Consider the following 22,451-nt stretch of genomic DNA (forward strand, 5'->3'; position numbering starts at 1 on the left):
GCCACAGATACCGGAGGTGCTGCATGGGCAAGACTGGGTAGTGCAACTCACATGTGCATTTTGTGCATGGCCGGTAGTGAATACTGGAAGAGATCCAAAGGAAGGGGTCCTGGTTGTGCCCTGGGCCTGTGTATGGTGCGTGAAAACGCTGTGGACCGGGGTGCTTTCAGCGTGTAGCGGTATGTGCTCAAAGTGGTGCACAGGAGATGATTCATACAGTGTGCTCGGTAGGGACGGTGACTGGAGAGGAGGGGGGCGCGTCGTGATGTGTGTGGGGAGCGATGCTCAGTACGATTGGAGAGGTGGGCATCGCGCTAGGTGACCCGCGAGTGCTCCTGATGTGGCCCGAAGCGCTGTGTAGGAGGTAGTATAGGGTGGGGGTTGAGGGTGGGGGTTGGAGAGTAGGGGCGAACGCCAGTCCAGAAGCGCCGTAGGGCAGGAAGCTGGATGTGCTGTGAGACACCGCGCCCGCGGAGGAGCTGATGGGCGGTGGGTCTGCGAGTGTGTGCGTGGAACAGCCAGCCCGATTCCTCATCCAGAGCTCCACCGGCCCACGCTCCTCACCACCGCCTCCCGCCAGCCCCTTCCCGTCGCCCAAGGGCGCTCCCTCCACGCGGCCCGGCCCGTCTCACCGGGTGAAGGCGAAGTACATAAGGCTGACGATGGTGAAGCTGAGCAGGGTGATGGTGTGCGGCCGGTAGAAGAAGTCGATGGTGATGTCCTCCACTTGCTGCTCGTTGATCATCCGGAAATGCATCTTGTAGTTCACATCATCTTTGCTCAGGGTCCGACTCCCCACGCAGGACGCCATGGCCCGCCTCCCCGTCCTGCGGCGGCGGCGGTGGTCCCGGCCCGTGGAGGCTGGGACCCCGGAGGTGACGAGCCGCTGCAGGAGGGCAGCGGGACGATGGGGCCGGATCTGGCGCGGAGCAGAGGCTGGAAGCCGAGGGAAGGACAGGCGCGGGAGGGCGGGGTCGCGGCGCCGCCAACGCGGCCTCGGGCGGGGGGGCGCTGCCGGCAGTATCGCCGCCGGCGTTCCGGGAGCCGCATTCTGCGGACTCGTGGCGTCTTCACATTACCAGTGGACGAGGCTTAAGGTAAGTAGCGTGCGGGAGAAGGGAAGCTGTGACCCCGGGCCGGCTCTTTCCCCACCCCGCACGCCGCCAGCTCTCCCCCCGCGCAGCCTCGCAGATGGTCTCGCCCACTCCGGCCGCAGTCCACGTGGGCGAGGGAGCGCGGCGGCGCGGGCCGGCGGGGCTGGCTGAGTGGCGGCCGTGAGACGCTGCGGGACTGTCCGCCGGGCCGGGCCAGCCTGGCGGCACCCCCCCCCCCAAACAAACCGGGAGTGTGCGCCTCGCCACAGGTAAAGCGGGAGCCGTCGGAGCGCTCGGGGCGCGCTCCCGGTGGGATTCGGGTCCGGACCCACCCACGTCCAGGCCGGCCCGGGCCTCATGGCTCCCGGGTCCCCGCGGCCCATTCGGGGCGATTAGTTTAGTTTTGTTTTTTTCTCTGGCCGACGAGACGAAAACGCAACCATGCTTGTTTATTAGCGCCTTTTGCGGAGGGCGCGGAAGGAAGCCTAGCGTGGCGGCTGGCTTCCTGCGGAAGTTCGCTTTGGGGACTTGTTAAAATGGCCTAGGAGGGGCGTGTAGCATTCACGAGGGGCCCCTGATTACGAAGCCATCTTCTCAACACCTCCTTTCATCCCCTGACTTCACTTAGCCTTACAGAGTTAGAAATCTTGAACCCTGGGAAAACAGTACTTCAGTGACAATTCCTTTTCTTAGCGAAGAATTAGAGCAAGTCCTGGTATATGATATTTTAATGCAGAATCCTTTAGGGCTTTTTTCTTGAATCTTCCTGAGGGAGTCGTGTTAGATTTACTGTTAGCACCACGCAGGGCCTTTGTGCACGTTGCAAGTGCTTTATCCGCATTTGAATACTGAGTAGAGGAATTAATCATAGTTGCAACTGATTCATTTCCATCCAACAGACATTGGAGCAATGCAAGTCTCTGGGCTAATGGGGAATAGTCACTGGGAGGGTGGGTCCAGAGATAGGACCCAGCCCTGGTCCAGTGAACGAACAATTCATCAATTGTTAAGAGGTACATACAGCAATGAAATGATGATGTAGAGAGGATACTGCACTTGTAAATACAAACAGGATAAACATTAGTTGAATGCATAAAGGTCATTAAATGAATATGGATGGAATTCAAAAGTTAATTTGAGCTTTATGGGACGAGTATTAATTTGAGCCTGGAAAGGCTTTACAGTGAATGTGGGATTTCAGAAGTTTGCTTTGAAGTAGGGTGAAATATTTAGATAAACTTAGAAGTCAAAATATTTTAAAGCTGATAGGGACCTTAAGAATCACATTATTGTATCCATAACCTTTTCAAAAAATTGTTATTTTTTTAAACAATTTTTTTCTTTTTTCTTTTTTTAAATTTTTTTAGTTATGTTAATCACCATACATTACATTACATCATTACATTACATCATTACATCATTAATCATTAATGTTTACATTACATCATTAATTTTTGATATAGTGTTCCATGATTCATTGTTTGTGCATAACACCCAGTGCTCCTCGCAGAACGTGCCCTCTTTAATACCCATCACCAGGCTAACACATCCCCCCACCCCCCTCCCCTCTAGAACCCTCAGTTTGTTTTTCAGAGTCCATCATCTCTCATTGTTCGTCTCCCCCCTCCGATTTACCCCCCTTAAACAATTTATTATTTATTTATTTATTTTAAAGATTTTATTTATTTGACAGAGAGAGACACAGCGAGAGAGGGAACACAAGCAGGGGGGAGTGGGAGAGGGAGAAGCAGGCTTCCCGCCAAGCAGGGAGCCCGATGCGAGCTTTATCCCAGGATCCTGGGATCATGACCTGAGCCGAAGGCAGACGCTTAATGACTGAGCCACCAAGGCGCCCCCAAAAATTGTTATTTCAAGAATAGTTATTGAACCCCCATCATGGGCCTGCAGTGTGCCCACCACCACAAGTAATAGTCTTGTCAACAAGCACAACTGAGGTCTTCTGGCTTCCAATTTACTCCCTTCTGACTTTGTGCAGAGAATGAATGTTGTAGGTTTGAGGGAAAACCTGACAGATTTGGTGGGTCATTTCCTGCCAGAATTTAACAAAAAGCACCTAGCCCATAAGCCTGGTGTGCCGACCTATTTCCTTTCTAAAATCATTTCAGAATGACAGTGAGACTTTCACTTTTGTAAAGCTCTTTCAGGAGATTTCCCTAAATTACAGATCTCCAGGAGGAGGTTAGACTTTCAATATCTGTCTAATTGTGAGCATAAAACAAGCTGAATTCCAATATGTAGAAAAACAAATAAAAACGTTGTATACTACAGTTAATTCAGAATTCATTTATATATGGATGTGTAATCAATAATAATACTAATGGCTAACATTTGTTGAGGATTTTCCGTATGCTGGACTCCATGCCGTGTGTTATATGGATTATCTTATTTAACATAAAATTATATGCATCAAATCTACTCTTCTGATTAAGCTGTCTAAATATAAAATTTCTTCATAATCCTGGAGCTTAAAATATTAACAGCCTTTCCTTATAAAAATCTTTTTAAAAACAACTATTTTTGGTCAAAATATTCATGTATTCTTTACTGGTTGCTTATGTATTTCTGTCACTTCATTTTGCTTGCTAGTTTTGACCTTTTGTTTTTGAAGGCTTCTCTTTTTCTTTTTTTCTACAGCCAAAAAGCAGAATTTGACAAAATTGGTTTTGTTCAATGCCCTTTTGAGGAACAGCTTTATATGAAATAATCAACAGTGTTCAGCCCTGAGGATTAACCAAGAAACAATCTTCTAGATAACAGTGATGATATTTAGGACAGTGATAATTCATTTAGGACAAAGTAGATTTCTTCTTGTTTTTTAGTTTGTGAGTAATGCATAAACAATGCATTTGCATAATTCAGTGTCTTGGATCAACAATCTGCTTCTTCAAACCAATGTCCTTCAAACCAAATTTCAAGAACACTTAATTGCATCACCTTATTTCCTTTAAATATTAAATTAACAGATTATTGGGTTCAGCTGTAATTTAAACATTTACAGATTTTCGTTTTAAATGGTTTTCTTATACTAGTGGTTTTGCTTTTTTTTTATATTGTAAAGCAGTTGTTATTTTTCCAGTTCAGAAGTTTCTGTCTTTTGGTTTGTAACTGGGACTGTCTTGTTTTTGGCTTTTCCTGTGCTTAAGTAACATGTGACTGCTCTAATCATCTAAGTCTATTAAACATTTTTTAATTAGAAAAAAGATTTTCCAGTTTATCATTTTGTTGTTTGAGTACTGTTCTAAACATTTAAGTCAAGTAAGTTTCTCTTTTTTGGTGGTTATATATTTCCTTTGTAGGCTACTTTAAGAAAAATGGCTTTGTCAGCCCAACAGATACCCAGATGGTTCAATTCAGTTAAATTGAGTAGCTTCATTACAGCTACACAATGCGGAAAACATTTCCAGAGACCAGGAAGAATGTTGTTGCATGGCTTTTCTGCTCAGCCACAGATGTCCTCTGACAATTGCTTTCGCCAGTGGGGATTCAAGACTTATAGGACTTCCTCCTTATGGAATAGTTCCCAGTCTACCAACTCAAGTAGGCAAGAGATTGGTTCTGCCCAAAGTACTCTGCTTCCTTCCATGAATGAACAGACACAGAAGACACAAAAAATACCCAACTTTGATTCTGAGCTGTCTCTAGAAGGTAATTCTGAACTTCCAGAAGAGTCCCCTCTGCCCCACTTTGGTAGTTTGAACAGGTTAACTGTTTATAGTCTGTTAGCCTATTTCAGGTCATACTTTATACCAAGTAAGAAAAAGAACAATGCCAGTTCTATTCATTTACTTACTTGACTGAGAAAAAAGGTTTGTAGATTAATATATATATAATATTATATTCTAGATATATGTGTAACAGTTGCTTTTTAAATACTTTATTATTTAAATTTATAAAAAATTCTCAGGTGGTAGTTAGTTACTAGGGTGTAATTTATTCTAATATGATATTCCTGATTAGGATATAATTTTATCCAAGTAAAATTCATCAGTTTTGAGTGTAGAGTTTTATGAATTTTGACAAACACATCTAGTAGTGTAACAGCCTCCACAATTAACAAACTGAAAAGAACACAAATAGAACACCCCAAAAAGCTCCCTTGTCACTTTTTAAGTCAGTCCTCCCTCTCCTATGCTTCCTATTCTGGGAATATTCCCGTGCAAGGAATATTTCACCACAATGAGGGAATATTAGGTTAAGTAGAATATGAAAGACAGCAGGGTCAAGGAGGGCAGAGGAAAGACTGGCTATAAGAAATAAAGGGTAGTTATGAGAAGCAAAAAATAGAACAAAAAAAATCATAGTCTTGATTCTTTAGCTTAAGGTAGGTTACAGTTCCCAGTGTCTCCCATTACGCATTTGGTTTAAACAAAACAAAATCTCAGAATCAGGGCTGTGCTAGAGAGGGTCATGTCCATAGTGAAGGACTACAGGTGGTAGAAACAATCACAGAAGTCTTTTTAAAGACGTACTTGAGAATAACTTGGAGGAAAGGAGATTCCATCAAAAGACATTTCAGGATTGAATTGACTCTAACTCATACAAATCAGGCTGATAGAATATGTTGTACTTTGGGCCAGTTTAACAAGCTATGGTAGAATCTATCTCAAAATGTACTGGAAGGTCGATTGATTTTTAGCATTCTTACCTGTTGATTAAAAGTGAGCTAAAAGGAATTTTGTGTAGGACCTCCTCCTTATGAATAGAAACTTACCAACAGATTGCTTATCTTGGAGGAACAGTGGTTGATTTCTCTAAATAGTCTTAGCCTTACCTCTTAGAGGGTAGAAAATATTTGAACTTGTCAGATATTTAGTTCTGAAATGATCCCAAGATTTAAAAAAGAAGCAAACTAGGGAAGAGGTTTCGCTTTAGGTGTACAGACTGGAGAGCTGACCGCCCCTGTCTTTCTATATGGCTGGCTTCAAAGCACTGGACGACCTGCCTCCGGTGTCTCCGTTGCAGCCGGTTTCCGAGGAGGAGGCCATTCAGATTATCGCAGACCCTCCACTGCCCCCAGATACGTTCACGCTTCGAGACTACGTAGATCATTCTGAGACTCTGCAGAAGTTAGTGCTTCTGGGTAAGTGTAAGTCTCACCAACCTACAGGTACTTCTTCAGTGTATTCCTCATTTGCTTTTTTGCCTTACATTGTTCAGATCAGCACTTTTAATCTTTATCGAGATGAACAGAAGTCAAATAGTGTGAAAAAAGCTTCTAGTGAAAAACCGTACTCTGCTTCATCCTTCCTGACCTTCATGCTATTCCCCAGAGGTGTCTCCTTAACTTTTACAGCTCTTTCTGTTTGTAGTTAATCTCTGTTTATGTCATTGTTTATAGTGCTGTTTGGTTCAACAGTTTTAGACATTGGTTGATCTCTTGTATGTATACACATACTTTCTCCCTATTCAGTTTGCCCAGTATAGTTATGGTGACGATTTTTAGATGAATCATCAGTCAGCGATTATATTATGACTGTAAATATAGCTTGCTGCTCTCTGGGATTGTTTTCATTTTTCCATAGTTGTTAATAGTTCTTGTTTTTCCTTTGATTAGTTTTCTTTATTTCTCGGGCCAAATTTTCTCACACCTTCCAGCAGCCTGTCAGGACAGTGTTTCCTGCAGTAAACCCTACCAGATGAGGAATTCCTTCCTTTTCCCCACCACCCCCTGCCCTTCCTCCTGGAGCCCACTGTCCCCCTACTGTGGATGGTTTCTGTCTAGGCCTGCTCCATAACTATTTTAGCTTGTTGGCTGGGAGGACGCACTGGGGTCTGGATAGTTGAAGACAGCCAGGGGATCTCACCGCAGACTTTTTACTTAGTCCTCTTCTGTTCAGTCCAGCACCTTATTGCAGCCATCTGCTTCTCTCATTATCCCTAGCTCTGGCACATCTCTGATTTCATTTTCCCAGATGATAAACCTCCTTTCTCCCCAGGGGATTGAGAGGAACAGGGTAGGTAAGGGATTCTCTCTCAAATTCATCTGCTTCTCTCATTCTCCAGTCACTGCCATACTTTAGGCTCTTATTTTTCACTGGAAAGTCAGGAGCTTCCTAACTTGATAGCCATCTTATCAGCAACATTGCTCTGATGATCTCTCAAATATCAGTTCTCTTTCTAAAATGCCAATCTGACTATGTCAGTGACCTGTTGGAAATCCTTCAAAGCCTCCCCGGGATGTCAGCGCTCTGCCTAATCTGGCCCCTACTTACCTTTTCAGCTTTACTCCTTGCCCCTTCTCTCCTTTGGTTTGGCCAGCTCTGACCACTGGAAAGCTTAGTTCAAGTTCTTTGGTGGCCCTCCTCTGGACCCTCGCATCACCCCGGCTTAGTTCCATTCTAGCACTAATAACAGCATTACAGTTGTTTACTTCCCTGTTCCTGTGCAAGTTACACAAATGTGCAGGTAATGGCCTTTGTTCTCAAGAAGCTTCAAGTCTCAGAAGTATCTAAATATACATATATAAAAATAACTGGACTGCAAGGATGAAAGGTAAAGTGAGAAGTGCTACTTAAGACATACAAACAAAGTGTTCTGCGGCTTCAAAGGGGAGAGAAAGATGACATCTGCTACAAAGAGGAGAGCCAGTCACCTTCCTTCTAGAACAGCTTCCCCAGCCTTATGATAGGTGCCAGGGCTAATACAAGATAAACAGAAGACGTGGCCCTTGCCTTTAAATAATTTACAGCATACTTAAGAGTTTTGGAATATATGTTGCAGCCGTGCCTTCTCTGTATGTTGATATGTCAACAGCACATCTTGGAAGTAACAAGTGACAGTACCGCGGAGGAGCCGTGATTGCCTTGTCAGATAGTATTTTTGAGGACCCGTGTGTCCCCGTGCCTGTCTGCTTCTCAGATCTGTTTTCTGCCCTACTCTGCCTATTCTCTGTCCCAGGAGGCCAGTCTCCATGCACTAGAGCTTCTTTGCCAGCTGGAAAGCTGGGCAGCTTCAGCCAGTGGGAGGCACTTGCAGGAGGAGAGGGAAGGCAGGTGGGAGTATATTTTTTTCCCTGTTCCTTCCCTGCTTTGGGTCCCGTAACTGCCTCGCTCCATGACAACAGCGCCTCCTGAGCAGCCCTTTCTTAATAGCTTGCAGTTCCCTCTGGGTTCAGGGAATATTTTTTGCTCCCTGTCTGTTGAGCACTAGGGGTGCCCTTGTTCGCTCCCTCATCTGTCACACCATTGTGTAAAGACCCTTCATTAAAGTTCTTTTTGTTCGCACTTTCTAGGGCAATATCTGCTGCCTGCCAGACCTTGATGAATACACTAGATATGTGTAACCATAACTGAATACAGTGGTAATAATTGTAGTTACTGAATGGATAAAAGCAACTCAGACTGCGGTCACCCAGAAGTTAGAGGCGTGTGTTACTCATTTGTTATATCCCCAGAGCCTACCAGAAGTGCCTGGTCCATAGTGGGAATTCAGTGACTATTTTTTCAAGTTAATCTTGAGTAAGCCCAAGTGATTTGTGCTGACAGCAGTGTGCTCTCCTGATGAGATTCTGCTCTCCTATTGCTGTTAAAAGGCAGCTTTTCAGGATTTCTGTTTGAGCGCAGTCAGTGTGTGACGGCTCATGCTGAGCAAGGCACTTCAGCACAGGTCAGCTGTAAGAGTAAGTTCAGTTCCAAGTCTGAACCCTATATGTTATTTTCAAAGCACCCCTTCCTACATTTATCACAGAGATTTGGAACTAGTTTCTGTCTTGTTTATGTATCCATCCACTAATTTATTTTTATTAGTATTATTTTAAAATTAGAATTTCAACTAGTTGTTAATAATGCAAGTACTATAAGGGAAAGAGCTCTCACCTTCTCTACATACCCTTTTCCACTTTCCAGAGGTAACCCTATCACCAATTTGTTGAATAGCTTTCCCCACCTTTCCTATGCAAATATCTTTATTACAGAAAGCCATACATGGGTTTTATATTTTTATGTAGTCATGCTTAATATTTTTTAAACTGTTTTCTTCTAGTAGTTTTAGAGTTAGTACACATTTAGATGCTTCATCTTTTGTGTAAGATATAGAAGGAACTTTTTTTATTTAAGTAAAATTGACATGTAGTTTCAGATACACAACATAGTGATTCAATAGTTCTGTATGTTACATCATGCTCACCGTGATAAGTGTAGCAATAGAAACAATTATTTTTCACACGTATAGCTAGTGGTCTCATTATATTGTAATGAATAGTGTATCTTTTCACCATTAATTTGAAATGCCATTATTATTGTATGCTAATTTTTTATTTTATTCATTTAGTTGATCCTGTCTCTGTTTCTGGTCTTCATTCTGTGTGTGTGTTTGTGTAATCTGTTTTTCTGGTCATGATCATCTTATATCAATGCCTGTTTAATATCAAGAAATTTGGGCTTAGAATTATGTTTGGATATAATAATATATGAAATTACTTATTTTTCTTGTTATGTACACCATTAAAGAAAGAATGTTTTTATTTCATTGCTTTTATATTTAAGACTTGAAAGTTGCATCTGGAAATCAGTTTGAGAGTTATTTTTCATCTGAAGAAATATTTTTAAAAATATAAAATTTTAAGTCTAACCTTAAGGTTTTAGATTATCTTCAAATGTTTACTCTCAATGTAAAGAAGAGGCTTTCCTGTCCATGCTTATTTTTTTAATCAGATAAAAAGAAAAATATGAGAGAATAAAACACTCAGTTGGTTTTTTGTGTGTTTTTTTTTTTTAAGATTTTATTTATTTGACAGAGAGAGAGCACAAGTAGGCAGAGTGGCAGGCAGAGGGAGAGGGAGAAGCAGGCTCTCGCTGAGCAGGGAGCCCGATGCGGGGCTCGATCCCAGGACCCTGGGATCATGATCTGAGCCGAAGGCAGCCGCCCAACCGACTGAGCCACCCAGGCACCCCAAAACGCTCAGTTTTAATGAGAATTTTGAATTACAGGTTACTTTGATTCCTTGCCTAATTAACATTGCCATCTAATTATATCCATAACCAGAGAATACTTTAAAGTAACAACTTGCTTTCTCCCTCTTCTTTCTTTCTCCTATGCCTTGTCTCACTTACTTAGACTAATTAAGATTATAAGGATACGTGAAGGTCAAAGGTTATATACTTTCTGCTTTGTTGTATATTTGAGGGCTGTATATGCTCACCTGTTCTCACACAGACATTTTTGTGCTCCTTAGAGGTACTTGTCTCCATGCAGAAGACCTGGAGATTACAATGAGTAAGACATAGGGCTATTTTTATTCCTCCCCCCAACCCGGAGGAGATCATAAACATATTTCGAAAATAATACTTACAACTAAGGAAATAACAAATGTCAAAGTAACAATTTATTTAAAGGGTTTGTTACACTGTAGAATTGCCAGTTAAGCAATTACTGTGGAGATCAGTAGGAGCGCATAAGCATTATTCAAACAATATTCAAGAACCATAGATAAAGATGATGATCCTAGCTAGGTCACTATGACTTGGTGAATTTGTTTCAGGTAGAAATTTAACCCTGAATGAATTGTTTTCCTCTATATGTGACTTTGACATAAGTACTATGTTTTCATTTTAATTTAATTTTATTTCTGCAACTAGTTTAGTTTAAATATATTTAGAAGTTTCTATTGGCCTGTCTCAGTTCTCTTTTGGACAGGTTGTTGATCTGCATCAGTAATTCCTTGTGTTTTTATGTATGAAGTTTAATGACCTAGCTAAACAGTTATCTTCAAACAGTATTTGTAATTTATTATAGGAGTGGATCTCTCGAAGATAGAAAAACATCCAGATGCAGCCAACCTCCTTCTGCGACTGGATTTTGAAAAAGACATTAAGCAAATACTCATGTTTCTTAAAGATTTAGGTATAGAGGATAACCAGCTGGGAACATACCTGACTAAAAACTATGCTATTTTCTCCGAAGACCTTGAAAATCTTAAGACCAGGTAGGGCTTTTACAGTGATTTTTCACATAACCCAAGAAGTGGTTATGAAGAAAATATATGTCTAAGTTATTTTTAAGTTTAGCTGCATAAGGATTGGCTGATAATGAACATGAATGTTATTATTATTATTATTTTTTTTTGGTTACGGACTTTCTTTGATCAAGATTAAGTATCTAAAACAGTTCTTTTATTTGACTTCTCATTTTTATGTGTTCAACTAACTGCTAAGTCAACACTCAACAGGTTCTCTTCAGAAACTGGAATAAAAAAAATTTTTTAATCCATCAACACATGGCTAAATTACCTGAGAGTGCACGTAGAGTTATGAAAGCCTGAACTTTTGTGGGTTTTAATTTTCTGGGCAGTTTTTGATGGTAGACATCTGATATCCTCTTGGCACATTATTGTATCATTTGCTTAATCATTTCCGTAAGCTGGCTATTTTGGTTGTTCCTTTTTTTCTTCTTTAAAAAGCACTTCCGTAAACATCTTTGTACTTCATTCAGCATTCAAAGAATTTATTAAATCTGTGAGAATCAATACAATGAGATGAGATAGTATTGATCTGTGAGATAAGAACCCTGCTAGGCACTGGGAACACCACAGAGAACAAGACAGAGCCCCTGTCCCTAAGTTCACCTTTTGAATTTATCATCCTCCCTACTTCGCACCTAAGTCTTTCCTGTATCCCCAGATTCACTGAATAGGAGCACTGTTCACCTTGTTGCCCAAATCAGAAACATTAGTGTTAACTTTGGCTTCTCTTCTTATAGTATCCACATCTAGTAAATCAACTGTCAATTCTTTTTTAATCTCTCAAATCAGTCAGTGTATTTCTCTGAATCTTCACTGTGAAGATCACCTTGGGTCCCCATTTCACATGAAGACTGTTGTAACAGTCTCCTGACTGGTCTGCCTCTGGTCTTCATCCCCAGATTATTCTTACTCTGATGGTGAGCCTCACTGCATTTCAGAGGACTTCACAGTTCCTTGAACAACATCAGAGTCCAATGCCTTGTCTGAATTAGGAAAAAGAACTAAACAAAAAACTGGATTCCGTACATTGAACAGTTGGAGCTCCTGTATATGCAAGGCACTGAGCTAGACTTGAACTCAAGCTAGACTTGAACCACTGAGCTAGACTTGAACAGTTGGAGCTCCTGTATATGCAAGGCACTGAGCTAGACTTGAACGTGCACACCCTCTCTCTTCATGGGACTTACCTTCTGGTATAATATAGACAGACTATTACAGCGGAGAGAACGAATGATTCTAGGAAACCCAGTCTGACATATCCAGCTCTGCTTCTCCTGACTGTCTGGAACACTGATCCCTCCCCATTCAAAAACCAGTTTGCCCTATTGTTCAAGATTTATTCAAAGGAAATGTGCATACCAGGAGGTGGGGATTATTGGGAGCCATTTCAGAGACTGCCTACTATGCTGATATTATTTTTTTAAATTGAAGTATAGTTGACATACAATGTTGAATCAGTGATTCAACAAGTCTCTACAAGGCTATCTGTTATGCTTTGCTTACCACATGTGTAGCTACCATCTGTCACCATACAGCACTATTTCAGTATCACTGACTATTGCACCACTATTATTAATATCCCCATTTTCCAGGGGAGACACAGAAAGTTTTAATAATTTGCCCAAGATTACGCGGATAGTGTGAGTGACAGAGCTGGATTCAGGCCCACTTAGTCTATAACTGCGGAGTCCTCGCTGCTGGCCCATGCTGTCTCCCTACTCTTCATTTTGTAAAGGAAACCTGAGTTTAAAAGAAGCTGAAGTTACTTGCTCAAGATCACACATGCTCCTAACAACGAGAGGATATTCTCTCATGGACAGCATAGTCTAATGGTTCCTAAACTCTGGAGCATTATTTTAATTACTTGGAATTTTTTAATAGGTTTATCCACATACAGCAAAAAATAAGCTACTGTAAGAGGCAAGAGTATGATAATCTTTAATTGAACTTAGCTTTTGTCTCTGGTATGTACAGTAGTCTTATTTCTAGGATTTCTGTAATAGCATTGATTTCATATACTTGTTTTCCTTTGAAGAAAATTTCAAATGTTTAAAATTATTTGGTTCTTTGTAAGAATTTTCAAATGAATAACCTGCATTTAATTATTTAAATTTTTTTTGGCTGGGCCTTATATCTTAGTTTCTTATTAGAAAAATTATCACAAGGTATGGGAGCCTGGGAGGCTCAGTTGGTTAAGCGACTGCCTTCGGCTCAGATCATGATCCTGGAGTCCTGGGATCGAGTCCCGCATCAGGCTCCCTGCTCAGCGGGGAGTCTACTCCTCCCTCTGACTCCCCCCTCTCGTGCTCTCTCTATCTATCTCATTCTCTCACTCAAATAAATAAATAAAATCTTTTTTAAAAAAAAAAGAAAAAAGTTATCACAAGGTAGACAACAGTTTTGACAATGTTTTAGTCAGATATTGATTTTTGCTGTGACCGAAAAAAAGGGGGGGACAAAAAGTAATCCTCCTTCCCACCTACTTATATTTGTCCCTCATTAACTTTCTGAGACCCATCTGTGGAGGCAGCTACTAGATCAGGTTTTTTGTTTGACCTGCTAAGAATGTTCTGTCATACATTAGCATATGTGTATATCTGTGTACAAATACACATGAACCCACATACATACAACTGGTAGCATTTATACATACTACTCTGCACCCCACTTTCTTACCTTAACTGTATGTTAGAGATAGTTTTGTACTGGGACTTCCCCTTTTTTTAATGCTAGTTTAGTTCATACTGTGGATCATCCAGTCCCTCACGATAAACATGGTGCTTGATTCCAGTCACTGCTACCACAACAAGGCTGCAGTGACTCTCCATATGTGTGTGTGTGTGTGTGTGTGTGTGTGTGTGTGTGTGTGTGTGTGTGTGTGTGTGTGTGTGTGTGTATATATATATATCATTTTGCACATACTGCTATATATCTGTAGGACGGATTTCTAGAAGTGGAATTGCTAGGTGAAAGGGTATGTGCATTTATAATCTTAATAGATATCGACAAGTTGTCCTTTGTTATGTGGTTTTCCAGTTTATGGTCCCACTAACGTCATACAGAAGTGCCCGTTTCTCTGTTACCCTCACTAATACAGAGTCATCAAACTTTATGGTTTCAGTTCATTTTATAGATAAAAACAATGCCTCAGTGTTGTTTCAGAAATGACATTTGGAGGATCTTTTCCTATGTTGAATTTCTATTTACATCGCCTTTTCTATAAATCACATAGATCCTTTGCCATTTTAAAATTAAGTCTTTTTCTTTCTTTTGTAAGCATTCTTCTATATTTTAACAAAATTAGTTATTTCCCTGTGACATGTTGTAAATACTTGTCACTTGTTTTGACTTTGTCGATGCTTGGGCCGGGGAGGGGGGGGTGCCTTGCATTTTAAGTTTTTATGTAGTTAAATTTATTGGTCTTTTCTCTCATATCCTCTAAGGGAGTCCCTTAAAGGAGTAGTCGTCACTTATAAAATATAAGCTCTAGTGGTGCATGGTATAGAAATCTCATAGGCATGCCTGAGTTCAAATCTCAGCTTGGTCATTAATTAGCTGGTGGTCTAAGAGGAGTTATTTAACTTCTCTGAATCTGTGTTTCTTCAGATACAATGTGGGAAATTTACCTGGTTCACAGGTTTTTGTTTCTTGTTTTATATTTGGTCAGAATTAAACAAGATAGTGTCCTGGTATATTTTAGGCATTTAATAAAACTGCCTTTTACTATGTTTGTAAGTTTTTAAAAATCAATAATGTTATTTCATAGTCAAACTTTCTGTATTTTACTACCATATTTTGGGTCCCAGAAACTTAGCAGGAAATTTCACAGTTGTTAACAAAATGCATAATGGAAATCATAGTAAAAATTATTTATGAATATACATACTCAGTAAATTTGATAAACCAAAAAATTCCTCTCTCGACTTCTGCCATGCTTGAGGGTCTTTATAAAAAGAGTTTGGAATCTCTTATTTTCTTAATTTATGGATTTATGTTCTTAGCAAAGAATTCTTAAACAGAAGCTATTTGATTTTTTTCTACCAAGTAATAAAATAAGTCAGATTAACTGAAAAGAGAATCTGTTAGTAGATTTCAGAATTATTTGGTTTCTAAGTAGAAATGGGAACCATTCTAGCGTTGGATGGGGGCTTATTTTGCTTTAACCATATTTGGGCCATTATTATAGAATGTTTTTACTTATCCTTTTTTTTCGTTTGTTACTTTGGAAAGTAGCATGACATTAGGAAATGTTAATCGTATGTACATGTATTTTTTGTTTGTTTCTCTAGAGTGGCTTATCTACAGTCAAAAAATTTCAGTAAGGCACATATTGCACAGATGGTCAGAAATGCGCCATTTTTGCTGAGTTTTTCAGTGGAAAGATTGGATAACAGATTGGGATTTTTTCAGAAAGAACTTGAACTTAGCGTGAAGAAGGTAAAGAAAAGAGGAGAATTTATATATTTCCATGTGAGCTACATTTAGTAACCTAAATCTCACGTTTCTCACAGATGCCTGGCCCATATGAATTCTGTAAATGCCTGGTATTTTTGTATAAGAATGAATTACCCTACTAGGTTAAATGTGTAACTGTATCATTGTATAATATTCCATCAAGTTGGTGCCTTAAGTTTTGTTTTCAGTTTTTTTTTTCCCCCCTCAAACAGTATTAAGTTTATGTATTTTCAGGGTTCCTAGCTCATATTTTGATTTTCAGTTTTGTGTTCCTAGTAATGCCTTGTTTTCCCAAACTAGTTGAATGTGCATGTATAGTAATAATAGATTGTTTTATAACTGTAGACTAGAGATCTGGTAGTTCGTCTCCCAAGGCTACTAACTGGAAGTCTGGAGCCCGTGAAAGAAAACATGAAGGTAGGTCGACTTTAAGATTTTCAGAAATCAGCTTCTTTCTTTTAAGTGCTTAAGAGGAGGATAGATTTTGCTACTGTCTTCTTAAAGAACACTAGATTGTGAAAGAAGTGATTTCTAAAAAGATGGACATAGGAAATGATAAAATAAATAGCAAGCAGTTTATTCTAGTTAATATGTTCACACATTGAGCAGGTGTTACATGTGTAAATCGCCTTGTAGACCCCGATACCGGTAATCCTAGAATAATGCATTAGGTATCTGGGCGATGCCTGGAAACCGCGTCTGTTGCCAGTGTGAGACTCCAGGTTTATGTCACCTCGGTGGGAGATGAGATTTGGAGGCTGGATCCAGAAGACTTCTGTGAAGAGACTAGTGGCCAGCACATTGCTCTCCTTAGAACTGTGCCCACTGCCCGCTCTAGTTCTATCACAGGACATACCAGACACTTGTTACTGTCCTTCCTCCAAGCGAGTAGTATAAAGCCAAAGGCAGCTGACTAGTTAGTATACAAAGCTGTAGGAGTACTTGAAATTATGATAGAAGGCCTGTTTTTCTGAGGTGCTTAAAGTGTTTCATGTCCAGTTGTTGAAGAAATTTTTGTTGAGCACCTGCCCATGCACTGTGCTAGGAAGAGAGTCCCTGCTCTCATGGGGCTCATAATCTAGTGGGGGCATAGCCTGCAGAGTAATAAGAACAGTGGATTGGTAGGGGAGCAGAGGACCTAACACACATTGGGGGTATTTAGTTTTACCATCTCTGTCTGGAATTTTGACGTGGTTTTTCCAGATAACATGTATGTGAGTGTGCTTGGGAGCAGAGGCTCCAAAAACACGTTGAAAATCTTAACTGCTGGTCTGTGGTGTAGGGCCCAGACAGATAGCCTGACCAGGCCTTCCACATCCACCATGATTCTGTTTCATCGTTATGATAGCTCCTTTTGGTGATCTTCATGGTGATCACCATGCTGTGAGAGTTCCTCTCAGGAGAAGGGCTTGAAATTCAGGATACCCCAGAAGCAGGAAGCTATGGACCCTTGAGGGCATTGGCATAGCTGTCTCCAGATTTTAATGTCCTCATTTCAGATTTTAAAATAATCAGTGTGTCCTCTGTCATATTAGCAAAGTAACTGTTTCCATTTGTGATTCAAGCAACTCTACTTTGTTTTAGGTTTATCATCTTGAACTAGGTTTTAAACATAATGAAATTCAACATATGATCACCAAAGTCCCAAAGATGTTGACTGCAAATAAAAGGAAACTTACCGAGACTTTTGACTATGTGCACAATGTGATGAGCATTCCCCACCACCTCATCGTCAGGTTCCCACAGGTAACAAGTGCACAACTCTCTCTGGAAGTTCTCATTGCCCTTCGTCCAGAACTGCTCTGTGTGCATAGTGCTGTTCTGCTGCAAAAATGATTTGCTGTTTGGGAAGGAATTGGACCAATATATTCTGGTTCTGAGACTGATAGTTGTAGTAAGGTCATATTTCTTTTGCCCATCTTTTAAATCAAGAACACATCTAGCAAACGAAGTTGAGGGATCACTTGTGAAAAGTTTACAACTTCTAGGGCACACATGTACATGTCCATAGGAGACACAAGGGACGAGTCTGTTCCCTATAGTTGTTACCTATTGCTCATCCTGCCTGTTGGAATCTAACGTATTCCCAATTTTGTTTTTCTCCCATCTAAATTAGAAAAGACCACTTCCCTTAAAGGTCCTTTCAATTCTACGTGTACTTTTTATTCACACTGTATCTAAATCCATTAGTTAGGGGCACCTGGGTGGCTCAGTCACTTAAAGTGTCTGACTCTTGGTTTCAGCTCAGGTCATCATCTCATGGGTCCTGAGATTGAGCCCCATGGTGGGCTCTGCAGTCAGTGGGGAATCTGCTTGGGATTCTCTCCTGCCCCTCTCCCCAGTCGTGTGGTCTCTCTAAATAATTGGAATAAATAAATGAATGAATAAATGAATGAATGAATGAATGAATAAATCCATTAGTTAATGAGCCATATTGTAATGATCTCCTACAAAAGCATAAAACACTTCTAGTTTGCCATTGTGCCAAAGCCATATTTATGTTTTCCAAGCTAATGAGACTTTCCTCTTCTTTAGCAAGTGACATTATCTGCTTGTCCACAAGAATGTTAACTCTTTAAAAGCAGCGATCCTGTCGGATTTATACACTGCTGGATTCCCGGTGCCTGGAACTATCGGGACATTTAGTAGGCACTAGATAAGTATTTGCTGAACAAATGAATGATTGAATTTCATCAAAGTCATCCTTTCTTTCCTGTTTGCCATGTGAATAGACACTCCATATTCACTGGATAAATGAAAGATTGAATTTCATTAGAGTGATCCCCCTACGCTGTTGCTACATGTGTTCTTGATATAAAGATAGGCAAAAGAAATACGGCTTTAATATAACTCAGAACTAGATTGCATTTGGTACAATTCCTTCACAAATAGCAGTGTTTATTTACCTATCATACTTCACTATGAATGGGCCCTTAATAGAGAGTTTTTCTGTTTCATCAAATGTGTATGTATTCATTACTAAAAGTGCAGGGGTACAAATTTGGCTTATTGGAACAATTGTAAAGTAAGTGGTCTTCAACTAAAAAGCAGTAACAGTTAGTTTTCCCCTGGGCTGTTAGATAATTCAGTGACAGAGTATGATAAAATAATTTGGGGATGCAAAAATCAATCAGACATAGTCTGTATTCTTGTGGAATTTGTAATCTAGTGTGGAAGACAAGTCTCTAAAATGTAATTGATTTACATAATATTAGAGTCTTAACCAGACAGACTTAGTTAAGTCTAAGTCTACCTTAACCTAGACTTAGATAAGTCTTAACCTTATAGAACTTATTAATTTAATTTAGAAGAGGTAGGAAAATCATAGAAATAATGATAGCTACTAAGTGCTCACCGTGTGTCAGCTCTGTACTTGTATTAATTCATTTAATCCTCACAACCATCATATGAGATAGGTACTGTTATTATCCCGATTTTACAAGTGAAGAAAGTAAGCATGAAAGGATTGTCCAAAGGTGGTTACCCAGGTAACAAGGAACAGAGACAAGATTAGAACTCTGGCAGTCAGGTTTAAAAATCCATGCTCTTAACTAGGATATTCTCCCATTCTAAGAACTGACATTTGAGTGGTCAGTAGAATGAGTGGGGTCTCAAAGATGGACAGAAACTTTCTAAGTAGGGGAAACTATAAACTTGACCAGATGCATCAAAATCACTTGCTTAAATAACACAGACTTTTAGGCACCCCAAACCCTAGCTTCTGGGAAGCCCAGCTATAGAACTGTGACTTCCTTTTTGGGATGCTCAGACTCATAGGGGTCTGGCTAATATTGTTTTAAAAAAAAAAAGGAAAACTACATTAACTGACAGGACTGTGGGGGAACTGATAGGCTTTAAATTTTGGCTGGTGCTTTAAAAACTTAGTGGTATGAAACGAATTTTCTCTTGCACATAACAGTTCTGGTTGACCTGTTTCTGATTCCTTTTTATAAAGTTGCTGCCACTCATGCTACTCCTTAGGAGTTTTAACCCCAAGACGGGTAAGACGTGCTTCCCCTAGTTGCTCCCCTAGAGGCCAGGTTCATTTCATTCTAATATTAGTCAGAGAGAGGGAGCAGGCAGGAATTTTACAAAAATAAGGAAGCCCCACAAGATTTGAAATCTTACAAACTTTTTGTTGCCAGTGGACCTTGATTTCTAACTTTGGTTCTCAAACTTGGCAGTCATCAGAGTCACTCTGACATAAGAATCACCTGGAGAGCCTGTGGGCCCCACAAAAATTGAGTATTTTGGGGGCAGGGCCTGAGGATTTGCTATTTTAACATCTCCTCCATCTGGATTACCCAATGTTCTTTGCCTACAATATAGCCCTAATTACTTTATAATTGTTCTGTTCTTTTTAATCATAATTTCTTAGCAGAAGCTATATGGTTTAAACCCTGTGGCATTTATCATAGTTACTGAGCATGTGGTCAATCCTTTATAATTATTAGCCTAATTAAAATTTTTAGCCAAATAAACATTTTAGTTGTTCATCTTTCAGTGCACAATGTTGTTTTTAAAAACTTTTTTTTTCTTTTTTAGGTATTTAATACAAGGTTGTTTAAAGTCAAAGAAAGGCATTTGTTTCTTACCTATTTAGGAAGAGCACAATATGATCCAACAAAACCTAACTACATCTCTTTGGACAAGTTAGTGTCTGTGCCTGATGAAATATTTTGTGAAGAGATTGCCAAAGCCTCAGTACAAGACTTTGAAAAATTCTTAAAAACTCTTTAGTTTTTGATGAATGTTAAGATGTAAGAATGTAAAATGAATGTATATATGAATGAATGATATACATTTTTAAATAAATGCCTCAGGCCTCCATTGATGCTGGAAACAATTTCTTGATATTGTGAATTTGGGTACACTTGTGGCAGATCTTTCTTACAAGTTCCTGGTGACTTAATTTTCTTCAACTCGACCATTTCCTTCCTTCTCAGGGAGGACAGAACTTAAACCACAGCAAGCTGAGAGACGGAGTGAGAGTCACTTTCCTATGGGCTGGCACACTGTCCTCTAAAGTGGTTTCCTCACAAGACCTCTTTATTTTCTTCAAAATGTTACAAGTTTCTGGAGCATGCTCTATTATTATTCACCTAATAGCTACTATTCACGTAGATAATGCTACAAAACACATTCCATTTTGGATGATCTGCGCTGTATCTTCCTGAGCATAGATACTCAGAGTTGCCCACAATTGGCTACCGAGAATCGGGAAAGGAAAAAGGATTGGGGGGGTGGTGGGAGGAGAGGACTAGTGTGAAGATAAGTAAAGGGCAATGAGACATAGTAAAACACCATAACAAACCTCTGACTTATTGCCAGTATGCACAGATTTACAGCATGAACTGATACTCTTTTCCCCATTTATCATTTAGACATGTAATCCTGGGCCAATATTTTAACCTCTGGGTCAGATCCTTATTTGTAAAACAAGGCATTGTGACTTCAGCTATCTGCCTTGGGATCACAAGTTTGGGTGGGTAGTTAACACTGGTGGCTTCCAGTGAACGAAGCGTTTGTTCTCCTTGTCCCCTTCCACACTGACTCTGGGCCAATGAGACCTGGTCCCTGAGACATTATCAAGCAGAGGCGAGATTAAGTACTTGCACACTGGGGCTTGTCATCTTGAAACATTTGCTCTTGGAACCCTGAGCCACTACGTAAAAAGGTTGGGTGACTCAGAGAAATGAGGTGGAGAGAAAGAGGTGTCTGGCCAAACCTCAGCTATTCCAGTCATGCCAACAGAGCACCAGACATTGGGGCGGGGGAGGGGGGGAAGAAGCTATCTTAGACATTTCAGCCTCAGCAGAGGCAACATGGAGCAGAACTATCCAGCTGAATTCAGAATTGGGATAAAAAACTTTTAAAACACTAACTTTGGGGGTAGTTTGTTGTGCATCAGGGTTCTGTGGTGTGCTGTAGATCCGGAAGCCTCATAAGAAACTAAATTTATAATTGATCAGGGCCTTCCTGTTAGGTATTTTATTCATTTGCCCAACAGACATTTGAGTTCCTAAAATGCAGTGGTGAGTGTGGCATAGATACGGGCCTTCATGGACTTCTCTAATGGATGAGATCAATACACAGGAAACAAGGCTCAGCTAAAAAACAAAGCATGGAACCATCCCAACTGGTCTTTCTACGGCTCAGAACCTCATTTTGCCTTGTATCAGTCAGAATAGGCTAGAATGAACAGTCCTAAAACCTTAAATGGTTTCTTTTTAAAGATTTCATTTATTTATTTGAGAGAGCACGACCGGGGGGAGGAGCAGAGGGAGAAGGAGAAGCTGACCCTGCTGAGTAGGGATCCCGACGCGGGACTCCATCCCAGGACTCCGAGATCATGGCCTGAGGCGACGGCAGATGCTTAACCAACTGAGCCACCCAGGTACCCCAAACCTTAAATGGTTTAAAACCACGGAAGTTTTTATCTCACATATCCTATCCGGGACTAAAAAAGTTCTGCTCCTTATCATCTTTACGGACGGAGGTTGATGGAGCCTCCACTGTGTCTTAAGCGTAGCCAATCTATGAAAGGGGAAAGGAATGTGAATTGCTCTTAAAAACTAATCACATTTTTCTTGGCCAAAGCGTCACATGGCCATGCCTAGCTTTAAGGGAGCAGAGAAATGCAATCCTACCCACGTGCCCGGAGGGAAATCAAACAATTTTTGAATCAATACTAATGACTGCCAGCAAACATCCAGGACCTCTAGGCTCAATACCTCTAGGAGCTGGATTTTTTTGGACAGTCTTGGGCATCTGGTCTCTTGACAAGGTCTTCCTTCTCTTACCACCTTCACCGCGTAACCAGCAAGCTGAAACTTAAGGGTAACGAGGAAACAAGAGTTTACTGAGTACTTCTTGTAAAGCAATGTGCCAGTGTTTAAATGTACTGTACTTCACGTCTTTCA

At 40.5% G+C, this 22,451-nt stretch overlaps 2 protein-coding genes across 4 annotated transcripts in view; one reads left to right on the top strand and one right to left on the bottom strand.

Moving 5' to 3' along the window:
* PTDSS1 (phosphatidylserine synthase 1) overlaps positions 1–946 on the bottom strand; it is a 62,865-nt gene extending 61,919 nt beyond the window's left edge. The window contains exon 1 of the mRNA XM_028109471.2: positions 633–946. Coding sequence (XP_027965272.1) covers positions 633–811 — 179 coding nt within the window. The 5' untranslated portion in view covers positions 812–946. The remainder of the gene's footprint in view (positions 1–632) is intronic.
* On the top strand, positions 52–20,374 carry MTERF3 (mitochondrial transcription termination factor 3). Of its 3 annotated transcripts, none has more exons than XM_028109502.2 (8): positions 52–179; positions 4,412–4,760; positions 6,043–6,195; positions 10,848–11,037; positions 15,363–15,510; positions 15,874–15,945; positions 17,113–17,274; positions 20,074–20,374. In XM_028109502.2, exons 2-8 carry the CDS (start codon positions 4,427–4,429, stop codon positions 20,266–20,268), a joined length of 1,254 nt encoding a protein of 417 aa, XP_027965303.1. In that variant the 5' UTR covers positions 52–179; positions 4,412–4,426; the 3' UTR covers positions 20,269–20,374. The 3 variants fall into 3 exon arrangements, with proteins under 3 accessions (XP_027965303.1, XP_027965295.1, XP_027965287.1); XM_028109494.2 differs by lacking the exon at positions 52–179 and adding an exon at positions 1,003–1,097; XM_028109486.2 differs by lacking the exon at positions 52–179 and adding an exon at positions 1,237–1,363.
* Positions 20,375–22,451: the final 2,077 nt, after the last annotated feature.

Source organism: Eumetopias jubatus, unplaced genomic scaffold (assembly GCF_037043125.1).
Source record: "Eumetopias jubatus isolate StellerSeaLion01/CBP00866 unplaced genomic scaffold, mEumJub1_p1.0 scaffold_4, whole genome shotgun sequence".
Classification (NCBI taxonomy): Eukaryota; Metazoa; Chordata; class Mammalia; order Carnivora; family Otariidae; genus Eumetopias; species Eumetopias jubatus.